Genomic DNA, 16,074 nt, shown 5'->3' with positions numbered 1-16,074 from the left:
AAATGATATTCTATATAGTAAACATAAGGGCATTAGAAAGAGTGCAAAAACATAAAATATAGTTATAGAGGAGGAAATTTCTTATTTTATCACAACCATGATAGTTATGGTCACTTTTTGTTACTAGATGGAGCTTCATTTCAATATTAAGATAGTGTTTTTACCATACCATATAATACATAAATCTATCTTGTATAAAAAGAACTTGTCGATTTAGCGTATCATTTATATTTAGAAGTTGTAATTTTCCATGTATACAATTAACTCCTTTACATATGTCTATCTAGTTGTACAAGGTTTTAGATTTTTATAAATCAAAGTAAAGCATTGTCATTAAGCCATCCATAGAGTTAGATTTTCAGTCTACAAAGTTAGTGGCTTGTGTTACTTTCTATAATAGGTCGAATCTCTTGCCTTGCTCTCTTTCTTTTTTTTCATTTCTTGGGAGAAAACTCCTACTCAAGTAAGTTTTTGTTCATAATTATCTCAAATTGTGTGATGAATGCTACTCATTGTATGTTTCTTTATATCTTATGATTTTCAATGGAATGTCAAAGATAAGAAAATTTAAAAGTGATTCATTATTTTACATGGATTAGATATCCTTTGAGTGTTTCAAATCAATTTTTAATTTGCAAAGGTGTTTATAAAAATCGTTAGTCATCTCAAGCACCCAAATATTAGAGATCAAGCCAAATGGCATTCCTAGGCAAAATCTCCGATAAGCGTCTGCAAACGGTTCTTTTGTGAAGCCACCCTTTGTTTCTGCACTATGTTAAAAGAATTTTGGGGGAGGAATTCCTTAATGCATACCACAGATACAAAGTTAATGCAGACATCCCGACCTTCTTCCTAGCTATGTTGCTCTATATGAGGATTAGCAAACAAAGGGCGAAGCTTATCACCCAAATGGTGTTCGAGCACCACTTTCTTGGGTAAATTGACGCAGTGTTGGACAATGTTGATGGCAATCTCAGATTGCCCTTCCCCCAAAATTATTATATGAGCTTGGGAAATGGTTTGGAGGTGTGGAAAAAGGTGATTGTAAACTCTCTTGACTTCAATAACCTGGAGGCCTCGTGGCCTGTTATTAACAGAAATATTGAGTTCCTCTGCAAAATTATCGGTATACTATCAGGCTTCACGGGTGCCGGGAGGAGAACCTTTATCTAGGAGGAAGATCTTTCAGGTAGAGAAGACATTGACATTATGGCCAACGATGACATAGTTGAAGGCAACTCTTGGGGTCTTGGCCGTGGTGAAGAATGGATTTTGGATGATGTCCGCCACCCCTAGGCAAAAGCGAAATCATTGGCTCATGCTACTTGTGGGAGTGATTGCCCAATTATTCTGGATGTAGCTGTTGCTCCTGGCCCTAGTGACGAGGACCCAGACTCAAATGATGAAGAATCCTGAACACATCGTCCTTCTTGGCCCTGTGCTACGACCGTCGTTGTTTTTCCACATCTCATTTTCTTGCACTGTTTAGATAATTGTAGGTTTTTGGTTTCAACTAGCTTTGTTCTCCTCGGGTTGTTTTTTCTAGCTTTTTAGGATCTATGCCAGCTTGGCTGGCCCTTTTTACTGTTGGACCAATGGTGAGGGGTTTTCTTCCTGGCTCTTTCCCCCCACGGCTCTTTCTAAACCAGGTATGTATTTCTCAATTTTTGATTAATACAAGGGTGCTGCCCCTCTGTAGCTATTAATTTATTAAAAAAAAATTAATTAAAATATAATGAAATCCTTACAATATTATATTATAGTATTACATTTTAAATTCAAATAGATTATGTTTAATATTTTTTTAGTTAGTATGTAAGAATAAAATAAATAAGAAATAAAAATTTAAAATAAATATCTTATTGTTTTTTATGTTATCTATAACATACACTCTCCACTATTATTTACACCGGTTTAATTTATTAGTTCCTACCAAAGGCAGGAATACTATTGCATTCATGTAGTTCAATTTTTAAACTAGTTGAACCAGTTAGCATTTAGAATTAAAATCTATGAGCAAAAACTCTATAATATATGTTTATTTTATAATTTACATATTTATAAAAATAGTATTTTTGTTCATTTATGTTGGCTCATGTTAAAAATAGTAGGTAAAATATTCAATTTTATGTGATGTAAAATAATATATTCATCTAAGAGGTGCATTTATTACTATTAAATCATACACATTTTATATTGCTGAAAATTTTGTCATTATTAGTTCCTGCGTAGCATATAACTATAGCGGAGGGCTTGCACTAAACAGTTATTAAACTAACCTTTCTCAGCCAATTAAAATTCAATATTATTTGAAGATTTCTCTTGCAATGTTTTATTCAGAAAATTGATCGATATTTAACAATTTACTGTTGAACATAAATCTCGACAGACTCTGATTGAATGATAAAGAGCATTTGCAGTTATCAAGACAAGAGAACGTGAACGTTTCGAGGAGTGGTGCCACAACCAAAGAAAGAAAGCAGTAATTTCGAGCGTTTGGAGATGGTGTATTAAACAGTGACAGGACACCTGCAGTAACCATCCTGAATACAACATCCTACCTCTAAATGGCGGTGGGCTTTCATGGAAAATGCAAAAAATAGTTGTCCCATTTACGTGGTTGTTGAGGATATTGAGCTTCATTTTGACCTTTGGCAGGAAATATATATCTCTACGGGACTGTTCTCTCACAATCATCCAGTTTTTACCATAAAATTTAGCAGAAATTACACTCAAGAAGCTCAAGAATATCCCATTATGGCATCCAGATCAAGCACATATCCTCTAGAAATTACTATAACTGCTAGAATTGTTCAGATCTTCAATCTACCAGTTAAGTTTCCTTATTTCCTCCTCTGCATCTTTTTAAAGAAACCAGTTTAAGGATTTTTAGGATCTGTTTCTTACAAGATTTAGAAGGTAAACCCCAGAAAATGCCGAAGGAAAAATAATACATTTAACTTAGTAAAGATTTTTTCAATTTTGACTGCTGGTGTAACAGATGTTCTAACCCAAAATATCTTAGGTTTTTGAGTTTATTTTAAATATAAGTATTTTCGAAAGCTTTAATAACGGATTGGATATCCTGACCGATGATCTCAGACTTTTGGTTTCACTTTTACCATGAAAATTTCCAAAAGCTTTAATGATGAGTCGATGGAGCTCAGGGGTTCCATCAACCTTGCATTTTTGGAATGAAAATCCTATGTTCTGATTCGGATCAGATTTGGTCTGCTACGCAGGTATTGTTTTTACCCTGAAGGGGCTTCAAGTCTGCAAGACTTCAATTCTGAAATATTGCAACATAATTGCCAAAGATGAATTCCACAATACAAATATTGTACATTCCTTATAGAATTGATGATAAGTGTGGGAATAAAGAGTTATGGGATATGACTTTTGATCAATCTTGTGGTGCTCTGTTTTGACAGGAACCATACCAAGCATGCTATTAGCTGCGGGCCTTTTCTCTTATTCTTGAGTCTCCAAGATGGTTGGTGAGTATTCTTGTCTATATTGGGTGTTCCAACATAATCATGACTCAAGGAATCTTTTGCCAACCTCCACCATAGGGGAGATTATGACTTGGAGCTCTTTGCAAACTTACCATGTCAAATGCACATGTCTAATACAACCATACTTGCCATGAATTTATCTATGCTAGTTTTTAAAACTTTTAGGTTGAAAATTCAGCATGTGTTTGTACTTATTTTGCAAATAGCCTTGTTTCAAACTAGTTTCAAATCATGTCTGGAAAACTTCAAGTATTATCAGCAACCCATTCCTGGTGCAAATTTCTCAATATATTAGGCAAGGTTCTAATCTTTGTTGGCTTTGAAGTTTGTGGACCTAAACTGCAGTACTATGTCTGATAAAAGAAAACCCAATATGCTCATTTACAACAAAAAAAAATCTTACCAACACCATTAAGGAAATGTGGTGCTCTATCTAACATATTTGTTGTCAGTGTATTCCAGGCAAAGGTTGGTCGTGATAAAGATTTTAAAGAAAAATTACAAGCTCTTAGGGGAAACCAATATGATGTGTCATATGAAGCAACTAAAATCATGGTGCTTATATTTGGTTTTGTTTGTTCTAGAAATAGATGTATTATTGATTCATTGGTATCAATTCCATCAGCTTCCAATTTCAATTTCAAGCTTAAGCTGCAATTTGAGGAGTTAAAGTTTTGAGGTAATTAGTTTCATTAAAGTAGTTAAAACATGATAGTTGATTACTATTGATATTGGGTTATCAATCTATTGGATATGTTATACAGGAATATGTAGAGGAGTTGGAAAGTCTTCCCAAGGCCAAAATAATTAATTTATTTCATAGAAACTATGCTCCTGCTGTCATTGTGAGTAATATACTTTATGTAAGTGTACTTATTGGGTCTCAAATATTTATCGATTCATTCATGATTCCTTCCAATAATCCATTCATCATTTACAACTTGGCAACTTGTCTGTACTTGATGAAAACTTATTTGTTAAGATATTACTTCAGCATTCTGATTCCTCTTTGACAAGGCTAATCCCATTCTTTTCTTTTTTGAGATACTCATCAAGTGCTAATATTCAAAACAAATTTTAAATTAAAAAGAACTAGAGGATTGCTCCTAAATTAATCTAGCAGTAGAAGCCAAATCCTGACTAGGGCATGGTAGGAAAACTTCCAAATATACTGATTGGTAACATATTATATTTTCAAAATCCTTCAACATTCCTAAATGTGGTCAATAGCGGTAGATTGTTTAAAGCTCGCAAAGTTATTTCCCCGATCAAGATCAATATAAATTCTAGCATAACTAAGACTTAAATGGCCTTATTCTCGGTAATGTAGGAGACAAACATGTAAGGCTAAATACACTTGATTGTCTCATATTATTCTAGTGGTCAAGCTGGAATTCGACTATAGTATTCCATGAAAACTTATAGCATAACCTGATTAGTAGCATATTACACTTTAAAAGATAATTTCAAAATCCACCAGTTTTTGTAAGTGTGGTATAGTCATAGTGGATTGATTGAAATGGCAAGTTATCTCCCCAACAAAGACCAACACATATTCTAGCGTACTTAAACAACCTTACTCTAGGTAAGGTACAAGGCCAATGGATAAGATCTGATAGATTTGAATACTTACCCTCATAGTCCTGACTCATGATTTCCAAGATGCAATACATAGCAGGCCTTAAGGTTGATAAGCATGTACTTTAGAATGTTATTCTAGGATTAATGAAATCATGTTGCATTTCAACAAGAAAAATAAGACCTAAAACAAATTCCCAATCTATTCAAAAATTTATTGGTGCCAGCAACCTTGAGGTAGTTCATGAAGTCATACCTAAACTTGAGTAGTCATTGATGCTTGTTCTAATGAGTTGAATCCATCTCTCAATCTTGAGCTTCTTCATAATACTGATAGCTCTACTACCTGGTACACAAAGGCAATATTATTGAGTATTTATGGTTTATAAAAATAGGGGTGATTTATTTGTGATTAGGTGTAATCCGTGCCTCATTAGGAATGCCTACCTCTAGCTACAGATGTGTGTACCTTGTTGTTATAGAATCTTTGTATCCATAGCCGAGCTTTGAAACTTGGGTTAGAATTTAAGCCCTAGGCCACATTAATTTAAAATAAAACCTTACCTAAAAAATATATAAAACAATTTAGCTTTGAAACTTGCAAAACAATTTTCTCCAAAAGTTTTACACTGCTAATATGGATTGAAAACTCAATGCTAGCATTTGAACCCTAAATCACATTTTCTCAAAATCGAACCCTACCTTCCAAATCTTAAAAAGAATTAATTAAGCATGGTGTCAAGCAAAATCCCTTCCCTTTCATCCAATCTGTCTTCTCTTACTCTTGTAAACAAAGCAGAGGGTAAGAACAGTCAAATCACATGCATTAATAGTCCAATTTCATGATTTATTTATATCAATAAATAATTACATGAGTTTCATAATCTATTGATTTATTTGTGTTTGGTTTGATACAGATATTTCCTATTAATATGAAGGGTATTGTTGGTAGCTTGGTGTCTCTTGTAACTTAGTTTAATGGCTAGATTGTTACAGTTTCTTTTAATTCTCTCTTATCTTGGAGTATACCAAGTGTGATCAATGAAATTCTTCACTAATTTTTTTCTAATTTAATACATGAAACACATAACTAAATATTTTTGAAATAGAATGACATTGTTTTGATATACAATTGAATATTTAAGTAGTGTACCAAGTCTAGGTTAGCTTTTGGATAAGTTGTCATCATCTTTCAGAATTAGTGCAGAACCTTGGAAAAGATGTTTGGCATTCCCTGTTGAAAGGAGCTTAGGGGTTCTATCAACCTTGCATTTCTAGAATGAAAATCCTATGCTCTGATTGGGATCAGATTTGGACCCTGAAGGGGCTTCAAGGCTACAATAATGCAATTCTGAAATATCATAGCAGAATTGCCAAAGATGAACACCAAAGTACCAAATATTGTACATTCCTTATAGAATTGATGATAAGTGTGGGAATAAAGAGTTCCCTGATATCCCTTGAAAGTGCACTTGTAGAAGGTTGTTTGATCTGCACTTACCCGAAGAGCTACAACTTGCATTTTCATTGGGCTTGATGTGTTTTCTATCATCGAATCTCAAGCAATGAATCCATTGCCATCAACAGCTTTAGCATTAAACCAGTTTGTATCAATTCTATGGCAAATAATCTTACAAGGGGCAAGCTAAAAAAGAATGTCAAGGTTTGTTATTTTTCATAAAGAAATAGGGAAATTGATCAAGTGAATATGATAAAAGGCTAGGCATTTCGTTTTAAATATAAGCATCACATACTTCCCATTTGGAAATTGATAAAGATTCTTGTCACAATTAGAACTTGGGACCTGTTCTCAAGTGCTATAGCTTACCAACTACTTAATGTAGATTGATATAATCTCTATCATTCTGAGTCTGTCATGATTATGACACATTGATTTGAATTCTAAGTACTTGAAGCATCATGTTTTTAATATTGAAATTAGATTTTTGGCTATTTTTTCTTGAATCTTTTACTGTATACATATGTTTTATAGCAACAAAAGTTATGTATTTGGTTGGCACTATAGTGTGGATCTTGTATGTATGAATAAAAGTTTTGTACTTCATTATTTTAATGATCATCATCATGCATGAAAATTGAATGAATTGCTTACACTCTAAATATGGGCATTTTACAGAATCCACAGAACTAGTGTTTTTCGCAAATTGGCACCGGTTATTTAACCTTGCACTGCTAGAAATTAACATACTTTATGGTATAAAGTTGTGTCATATTTTACCTCTTTAATTTTTTTTACTTGGCATCTCTTGTACGGTTACTTATACCATGCCATGCCTTGTCAGCTCTTCCAATCCACCTCATAGACCTTCCATCTTAGCTCGCTAAATTTTCCTACACCTCAATCACTATATTATCTATATCAAAGACTATTCCTTCAACCATTTTCCCAACACTACAATGTCTCTTATTACTAACCACTTCATTCCCATGCAATACATTTAGCTACAGGCCAATGATAGTCAACACTGTGTTGCAATCTCCATAATATCTGCCATCTCCTCAATATTGCCATCGATATCCATTTCCTACTCCCATTACCAAACATTACTCTTTCACTTTCATTCAATCTTCCTCATGTTTGTGACCTCAAAGATGTGAAAGATTTTGCAAATCTGTTATTCAAGTTTTCTTCACACTCCAAGTTTAGCTTCAAGCTTCTTTTGAATAACACCAACAACAAGCTGACTTCTTCTTTTAGGTCTGCCAACAACTCAAAACCACCACACAACCATCCTTCCACTCCTATGCAGGAACTACGTTGCTCTGCAACACTTGTTAAATACATGACATTAAAAAATTATTTCTCTTAAACTATGGGACACACAAGCTCTGCATTGCATTAAATACAATGCCTTTCATATATTAATTTTGTTGTATCATCCATCACTGGTATAAATCCACATGTTTTATAATATTTCATGCTATAGTCTCGTAGAAAGAGAAATATGGCCATATTTAACAGTAGTTTTTCTTTGATTTCCTGTGAACAACCACGTGAATGGTAGGGATTTATAGAAGTCCTAAAAAATAGGCTCTTAATTTAGGTCTTTTCAATCAATTCTCTGTACTTAATAGAATTAAATTAAATAAGTTATCATTTAGATCAAATAAATTTAATTGGGTTATGGTAGATATAAACAAGTCTCACTTTTTGAATTGTCCTTTAATTGATAATATTTGAAATATATTTTATTTTTATCTTTTTTAAATATATTTTTAATATTAATTTTATGTACATTAATTTTTTTTAACTTCTTATTATTCTCTTTTAAGTTATTTGTTTATTTATATAGATTTAGTTTTGCTATAATTATATGTATAAAACCATTATAAGTGATGTTTACTTTTAAAATATATGAAATCAATAATTAAAATCATAATATATTTGTAATTAATTAAGTGTCTTCTTTTCTCTTTTATTTATATATGTAAAATTTTATAATTTAATTTATTTATTATATTTTTATTAATTAATAATTAATTTAATTTATTAGATCAATAAGATAAGATAATGCAAATGATTAATATTAAAAAGTAATAAAAATAATTAAATAAAGATTCATGTTATATCATATAAATCATTATTTAATAAGTAATTTATTTAAGATATAATTTATTTTTAAAAATTAATAAATTAAATTTACATTTTTTAGATTTCTTTTAATTATAATATTATATTTATTTATATGTATAAAATAACAAAGATTTGTTTAAGAAATCACTTATTCAAAAATATATATTTTAAATCTTTCAAATTCATATTTTTAAATTTATTTTATTTATAATATATATTTATTTATATATAACATTTGCAAAGCAAATTTTTTTATAAAAGATAATTTATTTAAAAAATATTCAAATCTTAACAAGAACTTTAACACATTGTGTCTCTTGTCTATTGACTATGATATGCACCATTATTCTTGATGGTCCCACTCTACTCTTTAGAGAGCTTAGCTTTATTATTTGGCCCCACTGTCCCATTATGCACTCCATTATCGATGCCACTAAAACTGGTCCTCCTTTGTCTTCAACATGCTTTCTCACTACCAGCTGCTCCACTTCTCACGTTATTCCATACTTTTCCTTCGTAAATGTCACTTCTTATCATCGCCGACTCCATTTTTCCTTGTACCAAAAGGTATAAGCCCTCGTTCACATGCTTTCCTTCACAATTCCACGATTCTTCCACAAATCATACTCCGTATTCCACACGCTTCCCTTGATGAAATGGGCGTTTCAGACGCAAATCACATACTACTTATCTTCTTATTTTCCTCCCCTGCTTCGACCTCTTCTCTTACTCATACTTAGCTCTTGCCCTAGCTCAAAAACCGAACCTTCTTCCAGCCTGTTTTTATTGATTTTTTATCACGGCTCCTCTGTGTTCAATTAAATCTATTCCCATGGCGTCTAGTTCTACCTCTTCTGGTCAAACAGAGAGGGAGCCTGCAAACACTTATACCACTGGTCGTATCCCAGAGAATGAGATTATGGGTGCTTTTAATGAAATTGCACCATCTGCATCTACATTCTCAACACTCATCCGAAAGCCGTCTTACGATGTATTCATCAATCATCGTGGACCAGATGTCAAAAAAATCTTAGCCACCAGGATCTATAATGTCCTTCGTAACATGAAGGTGTCTGGTTTTTTAGATTCAAAGGAATTGGAATATGGCGACTTATTGCCAGCAACATTAGAAGCAGTAATCCGCGGTGCTATCCTTCATATTGCAATTTTTTCAAAGAGATACGCAGAATCACCTTGGTGTCTGGCAGAGCTCTCGTATATGCTTAATAGTGGCGCCAAGATAGTTCCCATCTTCACCTATGTAGATCCTATTGATCTCAGATATATAGCTGAAAAGAAAGGAATGTATGTTGGTGCCTTTGACAAGCATAAAAAGAAACGTAGATATAGCCGAGAAAAGCTTCAGGAGTGAAATTGTCAAAAACAAAGCGTAAGTGCCACACATTCAGCCGACCTATCTTAACAAATATTTATTCTTTTTGTTATCTATGTAATTTAACTTTTGCGTAAACGTCTGTTAGTAGTTTGATTTTTCAATGTTTTTACTTGTTCAGTGATGAGAGGAGGCTGTTGAAGAATATTGTGAATATTGTACTGAAAGAAAGGCGCAATGTGTCATTAGTAGTTGCAAAACATCCGGTAGGTCTCCATGAAACAGTAGAAGACTTTGAGAATAAATTTGCTGAGTGTGATCAGGATGTACAGATTGTGGGTATTTGGGGGATGGGTGGTTCGGGTAAGACCACACTTGCCAAAGAATTGTACAATAAAAAACGATCATCCATGGAGAGATCCAGCTTTATTTTTGACATTAGAGAAGCCAAAGAGGTGTTACTAAAAAAACAGATTGAACTCCTCAAAGACCTTGGTGGGAATAAAACATTTGACAATGTAGAGCAAGGTAAAGAAATTCTAACAAGGCATTTGAAATCTTTTAGGGTGCTCATTGTTATGGATGATGTGGATCATGCGATCAATTGGATGCTCTCTTACCTGCAAAAGACAGCCTTCCAAGCGGTAGTATCATCATTGTTACAACACGGGAGCGTGAAGTTCTTACATCTTGGCACATATCCTCGGTGTATAAAATGAAAACATTAGATCCATTTAATGCTACACAATTGTTTTGTTGGCATGCTTTTCTACAAGCTTTGCCACTTGATGGATTTGAGGAACTTGTTGAAAAGTTTGTAGAGGCTTGCAATGGATTGCCTCTGTCTCTCAAGGTATTTGGAGGGCAATTATATGGAAAGTGCCACAAAAAATATTGGGAGTCTCTGTTTCATAAGGTCTCTAGATTATTGCCTAATGATATAAAAAAGAAACTCAGATTAAGCTATGATGGTCTTGACCATGAAGAGAAAGAGGCATTCCTTGATATTGTATGTTTCTTTATTGGTAAAGAGCACAATTTGGCTATTGAAGTCTGGGATGGATCGGGTTGGAGTGGTTTGCACATCTGGGAAGGCTTTTCAATAAGTGTTTGGTTGAGCTTCACAATGATAATTACATAAGAATGCATGACCACTTAAGAGATCTTGGATGGGAAATAGCAAATAAGCATCGGCCCTACCAGATTTGGTTGCCCCAACAGATTATTAATTTTGAGAAACAAACAAAGGTGAGGTTAATACTTTCTTTTATTTTCTGAACAAACAATAGAAATGAAAACATATTCTATACCCGAATGTTTGTGTATAAGAATATTATTGTTCTTACATTTTAAACAATTATCAAAGCTAACACACAACTAACACACAATCTAATCAAGAAAACTCAGCTTTGATAAAATTATAGATTGTGGAATCTGATATCTTTGTCAAACAATTGTTTAAAAAGACGACTCACTAGTCTTTTATGCAATCGAATTTACTTAACAACTTTCCTCTTTATTATATATGCATTTAAACAGACAATGAATTTTTATTTTATTTTTATAATATTCTAATCTTTTTTTAGAAAAGAAGTGGAATCCGAGGAATTAAGGCTGCCTCAACTGGAATAAAAAAGCAGTTGTTTTACATAGTAATGTTTGTCTTTGTGTTGTGTTTCTCCACCTACTTTCACTAGTTTTAATTTTTTGTATAGTTTTTTCTAGATATTTCGTATTTTTGTATTGAGCGCTCAAATCCCTTACTTATAATGTAGGAAAGAGGTCGATTAATTAGTGAGTTTGTTGAGTTTTGTGGTTTCTGCTTGCAGGAGGAACCCACACCTGATATAAGCAGAAATTTTTTGTCGCTTACACCCTATTTAGTTGGACTAAACCTTTTGGAGATTGTGGGAGTTTATTTTAGTCAAATAATCCATGAAATATCAAGAAATCTGGTTTGGCTTCACTGGTCCGATATTGGGCAGAGGAATCTTCCAGCGCAGCTTTCATTGGAATCTTTGCGGGTTTTACATCTCGACGAAATATATAAAAACATACCTGTATGGGAAGATCACTTAGAAGAGTTGTGGGAGGCTGAGAGTGACGTAAGTAGTCTCCCATTTCTGCTCTATTAAATCTATATTTCAATTTTATTAAATAATTGTAGTATGTATGTGTTACATTTGTCTGGTTGGAAATTTGCTACAGGCCCCCGTACAGTTAAGAGAGTTGGTTATATCTAACTGCTACAACTTCCAAAAAATTCCAAATTCAATAGGGTGCCTCATTGAGTTGAAAAAGATAGCAATCACAGGTAGCATTCTTAGGAGTTTGCCAGAAGAAATTTGCCATCTGCAATTGCTGGAGCATCTCATATTATCGGGTTGTCGAATGCTATCATCACTACCCAATAGTTTCGGCGATTTGGCAAATCTGCAATATCTAGATTTGTCTGGGTGCTTTAACTTGAAGAGGTTACCAGACTCTTTTAAGAACTTGATGCTACTGGAATATCTCAAATTAAGAGGATGTGTACACCTCATACTTAGGTCAGATGATTTTCAAAATATTACAAAGTTGGAGTTTCTGGATCTTTCTTGGTGCATACAATTGGAAGAGTTGCCTCATCACGTCACAAATCAGGTATTTTTGAGAGAGTTCTATTTAGATGGTTTGAACAGGCTAAGGGAGATTAAAATCGGTCAACTAAGCAGGCTGCAAACGATGGTTATAAGGAGTGAGTTGTTGATAAGTTTACCAAACTCTCTTGGAGATTCGGTCTCCTTGAAAAACCTTTCACTTTCGAATTGTTACAATTTGAAATCTTTGCCGACCTCTCTTGAAAATTTGTCCTCCTTGACTAGTCTTTCAATTAGCACTTGTGACAGCCTGAAATCTTTGCCGAACTCCTTTGGAAATTTTTTCTCTTTAGCTCATCTTTCCATTGGGCATTGTGACAGCCTGAAATCTTTACCGGCCTCTTTGCACTTAGTAATATTTAATTGCCCAATCAGCCAAGTAGATTTGAGGCGGCGCCTTCATCTTCTACGTTGAGCAACCTGAAGCAGATCAGTCTAGATGGAACCGAAGTGTGCAGGATTTCAATTCCTGAAGACCATTATCCCCGCCTTAAGAGTCTAGATCTTCTTAATAATGCTCATTTAACGGAGATTGAATCATTGCCAGTAAAGATTGAACGTCTGCATATACATTGCTGTCTAAAGTTGGAGAAGTTTCCGAGCTTTGCACGTTTAACTTCTCTCAGAGAATTTGAAGTTGAAGAGTGTGACCAAATTGGGAAAATTGAAGGTATAGAAGGATGCACAAGAATGGAAAAATTGGCACTAAGTACCTGTTGGGAGGTGTCGATCATAGGAAATTTGGAGCGCATGAGGAAATTGAAGGAGGTGGAACTCAGAGCAAACAAGGGATCAGCTATTGGAACAATACAGGTAAATATAATAGTTTCTAAGAATAAAATATTTTATTTATCTTCTATGTAATCATGCATTGACTGAATGTTGTGCAAGGAATTTGTAGAATTGGCCAGATGAAATGATAATATATGCGGGGACAGTCCCTGATGCGTCCTCACTTGTAGATTCCTTCAAACTTGGGCTGTCTCCAAATCTTTCAGTTGTCGACTCCTTCTCTAACAAGGATATTTCCTCCAAACCGAAATTGCATTCCCCCATTAGCACTGCCATTATGCTCTGTTTTATTGTAAATGGTGCTTCTTCTTTAAAATTGGCTTCGGTATTGGAGAGGGGAGATGGGCATTGATCGCTGTCTTCTCACAACATTCAGAAGGGCTCCGTGCAGAGGGTCGCTTCAGCCTATTTTGTAATTCGGAAGTAAAAGTGGAAGTGGAGAGAGGTTTTGCTGTGAGAGGAGAAAAGAAAATGCTAGTGGAGGCATCATTGAGACTTATGCAAAGCATTTGGAGCTAGTATTATTTTATTTATTTGTATGGGGAACTGGAAAGTGTGGACATATTGTCACTTTTACCAAGCATTTTGAGGTTATATTATTTTTATTCCTAAGTGGAAAGCGTAGAGATAATTATGGTAGCCTAATAATAATTATGTTTTATCTAGAGAGTCCGATAAATGTTAAAAATTCACCTCTTTTCATGCAATGTGAACTAGAGTGAGACGAAAATAAAAGAAATAATGGTCTAAAATTCAACTTTGAAATAGAAATTTCAAAATAAAAGTTATTTAATTGTTCTTTAATTTGAATTTTAGTAATAATATAGATTGAATTTTTTTTAAATATATATTTTAAATAATGATTTTTCATGAATAAATTAAAAATTAATATAACTAAATATTTCAAATATTATATAATTTGTAATAAATCATATTAATTTTAAATATATTTTAAATTTAAAAAAATAATATCTTTTGTAAAATTTATTTAAGCCTAATGAGTAATAATTAAAATAATATTTACAACAAATAGATAAATAAGAGTCGGTACTATTAAATAATATAGGAGATATTTGGGTTGATTGTGAATTGTTGTAATGTTTATACATTGGTGGTTACACAAGTGTCCACGCCTATGCTAGACCCTCAATGGGTCGGTTTACTTGCAGGCTTTGTGCCCTAGCTGAGTTATCATGCTCACAGATTTGGATTGTTCTTAATGTCGGAGATGAGATCCCCATTTGTGCCTTCACCTTATTATAAGCCAAGCTACAAAACCATATAGTCAATCAACAAAAAACAAAAGATATTTATATTATAAGGTTAGAGGTGTTTGACAATAAATATTTTATTGTAGATGGTGTATAATGAATTTATATTTTTTCATATTAAATCATTGTTTTTTGTTTGGTCATATATTTGTATTCAAAAATAGTTGGGAGAGAGGACCCTGTAGTTAAGAACATTCCAATGACTATGATAGCACTCATCTATTTAAGCACCAATAGTTGTCACTTTAAAGTTGTTATTGCTGATAATGACTACTCATAATTCAATGAAATGTATCCCTTAGCTCAAAAAAGCCACACAACATATGATGCCACATCAACACACCAATAAAAAATGACTTAGTGCACAAATATTGATCTCACTTTTTTGTGGGGGTTTTTTGGACACTTTGGCAAAAAGCATTCTGGTGTGGCATCATATTTGAAGATGTGGAGATGAAACCTTAGTTAATTATAATTTTAATTTTATTACCTGGTTTCAATTCCAACCTTGAAATTAGGGTTTCACCAATTAAGATAGTAAAACCACTCATTTCACAAGATCATACTCGCATTTAAAAGTGGAAGGTAAACTCAATAGATCTACCTACAATTCAATTAGAGAAGAGAGTTGAGATGTTGATTGGATTAACTATTTTTTGCTTCCCATTTTAGAGAGTTAAAATTGTATTTGAATTATAATGTTAAAAATGAGGAATTGGACAAAAATAGTAATGATGGGATGTTTTCACACAAAGTTGTAGACAAAAATATAAGAAGTGAAAATAGATTATGACCTATAGCTAAAAATTTGGGTCGAATTGTCGGGACTAGGAGGGTGGGAGTGACCTGGTCCTGTAAATTCTAAGATAGACAAGTGGGATGTTTTTTAGATCTAGAAGACACACATAATCCATTGCCAAAAGATCAGACTAAATTTGTAGGACTAGGATGGTAGGAGCTACTTGGTCTTCTATTTTCCATGCTTATAAAATCTAAACTTGTTCACTATTGTCTACTCTATTAGAATCTTCAGTCATAATACCTGAATCAATTTCTAGCACACACACACACACACGCACAGAGACAGACAGACAGACAGACAGACAGACAGACAGACAGAGAGAGACAAAGAAATAGAGACAAAGAGATAGAGACAGAGACAGAGACAGAGACAGAGAGAGACAGAGAGGGCAGGGGGGATTGTGGATAGCGGTTTGGGTTTATCATAAGTCAAATCCTAGTTTATGAATTAACCTTGAAATTGAAATGATAATTGAAATGAAAATAAAATTGAATTGGAGTAAAATGCTTTCCTTTTGAGGGAAATGCTAGATCATAATTTAATGCTTGT

The 16,074-nt window shown here is 33.4% G+C and overlaps 1 protein-coding gene across 1 annotated transcript; it reads left to right on the top strand.

Annotated features, from left to right (window-relative positions):
- Positions 1–9,219: 9,219 nt before the first annotated feature.
- LOC131065356 (disease resistance protein TAO1) lies at positions 9,220–14,117 on the top strand. The gene is made up of 5 exons (XM_057999846.2): positions 9,220–10,078; positions 10,203–11,269; positions 11,851–12,126; positions 12,230–13,473; positions 13,562–14,117. The coding sequence occupies exons 2-4, from the start codon at positions 11,165–11,167 to the stop codon at positions 13,073–13,075; spliced, it is 1,227 nt and encodes a 408-aa protein (XP_057855829.2). The 5' UTR covers positions 9,220–10,078; positions 10,203–11,164; the 3' UTR covers positions 13,076–13,473; positions 13,562–14,117.
- Positions 14,118–16,074: the final 1,957 nt, after the last annotated feature.

Source organism: Cryptomeria japonica, chromosome 11 (genome assembly GCF_030272615.1).
Source record: "Cryptomeria japonica chromosome 11, Sugi_1.0, whole genome shotgun sequence".
NCBI classification, from domain to species: Eukaryota; Viridiplantae; Streptophyta; class Pinopsida; order Cupressales; family Cupressaceae; genus Cryptomeria; species Cryptomeria japonica.
Note: the sequence above shows the minus strand (reverse complement) of the source record. Positions and strands in the feature narration are given on the sequence as shown.

Bases quoted from the DNA above. Each gene is read 5' to 3' on its own strand.
- LOC131065356 (XM_057999846.2), top strand. From the start codon at position 11,165: ATGCATGACCACTTAAGAGATCTTGGATGGGAAATAGCAAATAAGCAT. The intron at 11,270-11,850 runs GTGAGGTTAATA...TTCTGCTTGCAG, and splicing joins ATTTTGAGAAACAAACAAAG to GAGGAACCCACACCTGATAT. The intron at 12,127-12,229 runs GTAAGTAGTCTC...AATTTGCTACAG, and splicing joins TGTGGGAGGCTGAGAGTGAC to GCCCCCGTACAGTTAAGAGA.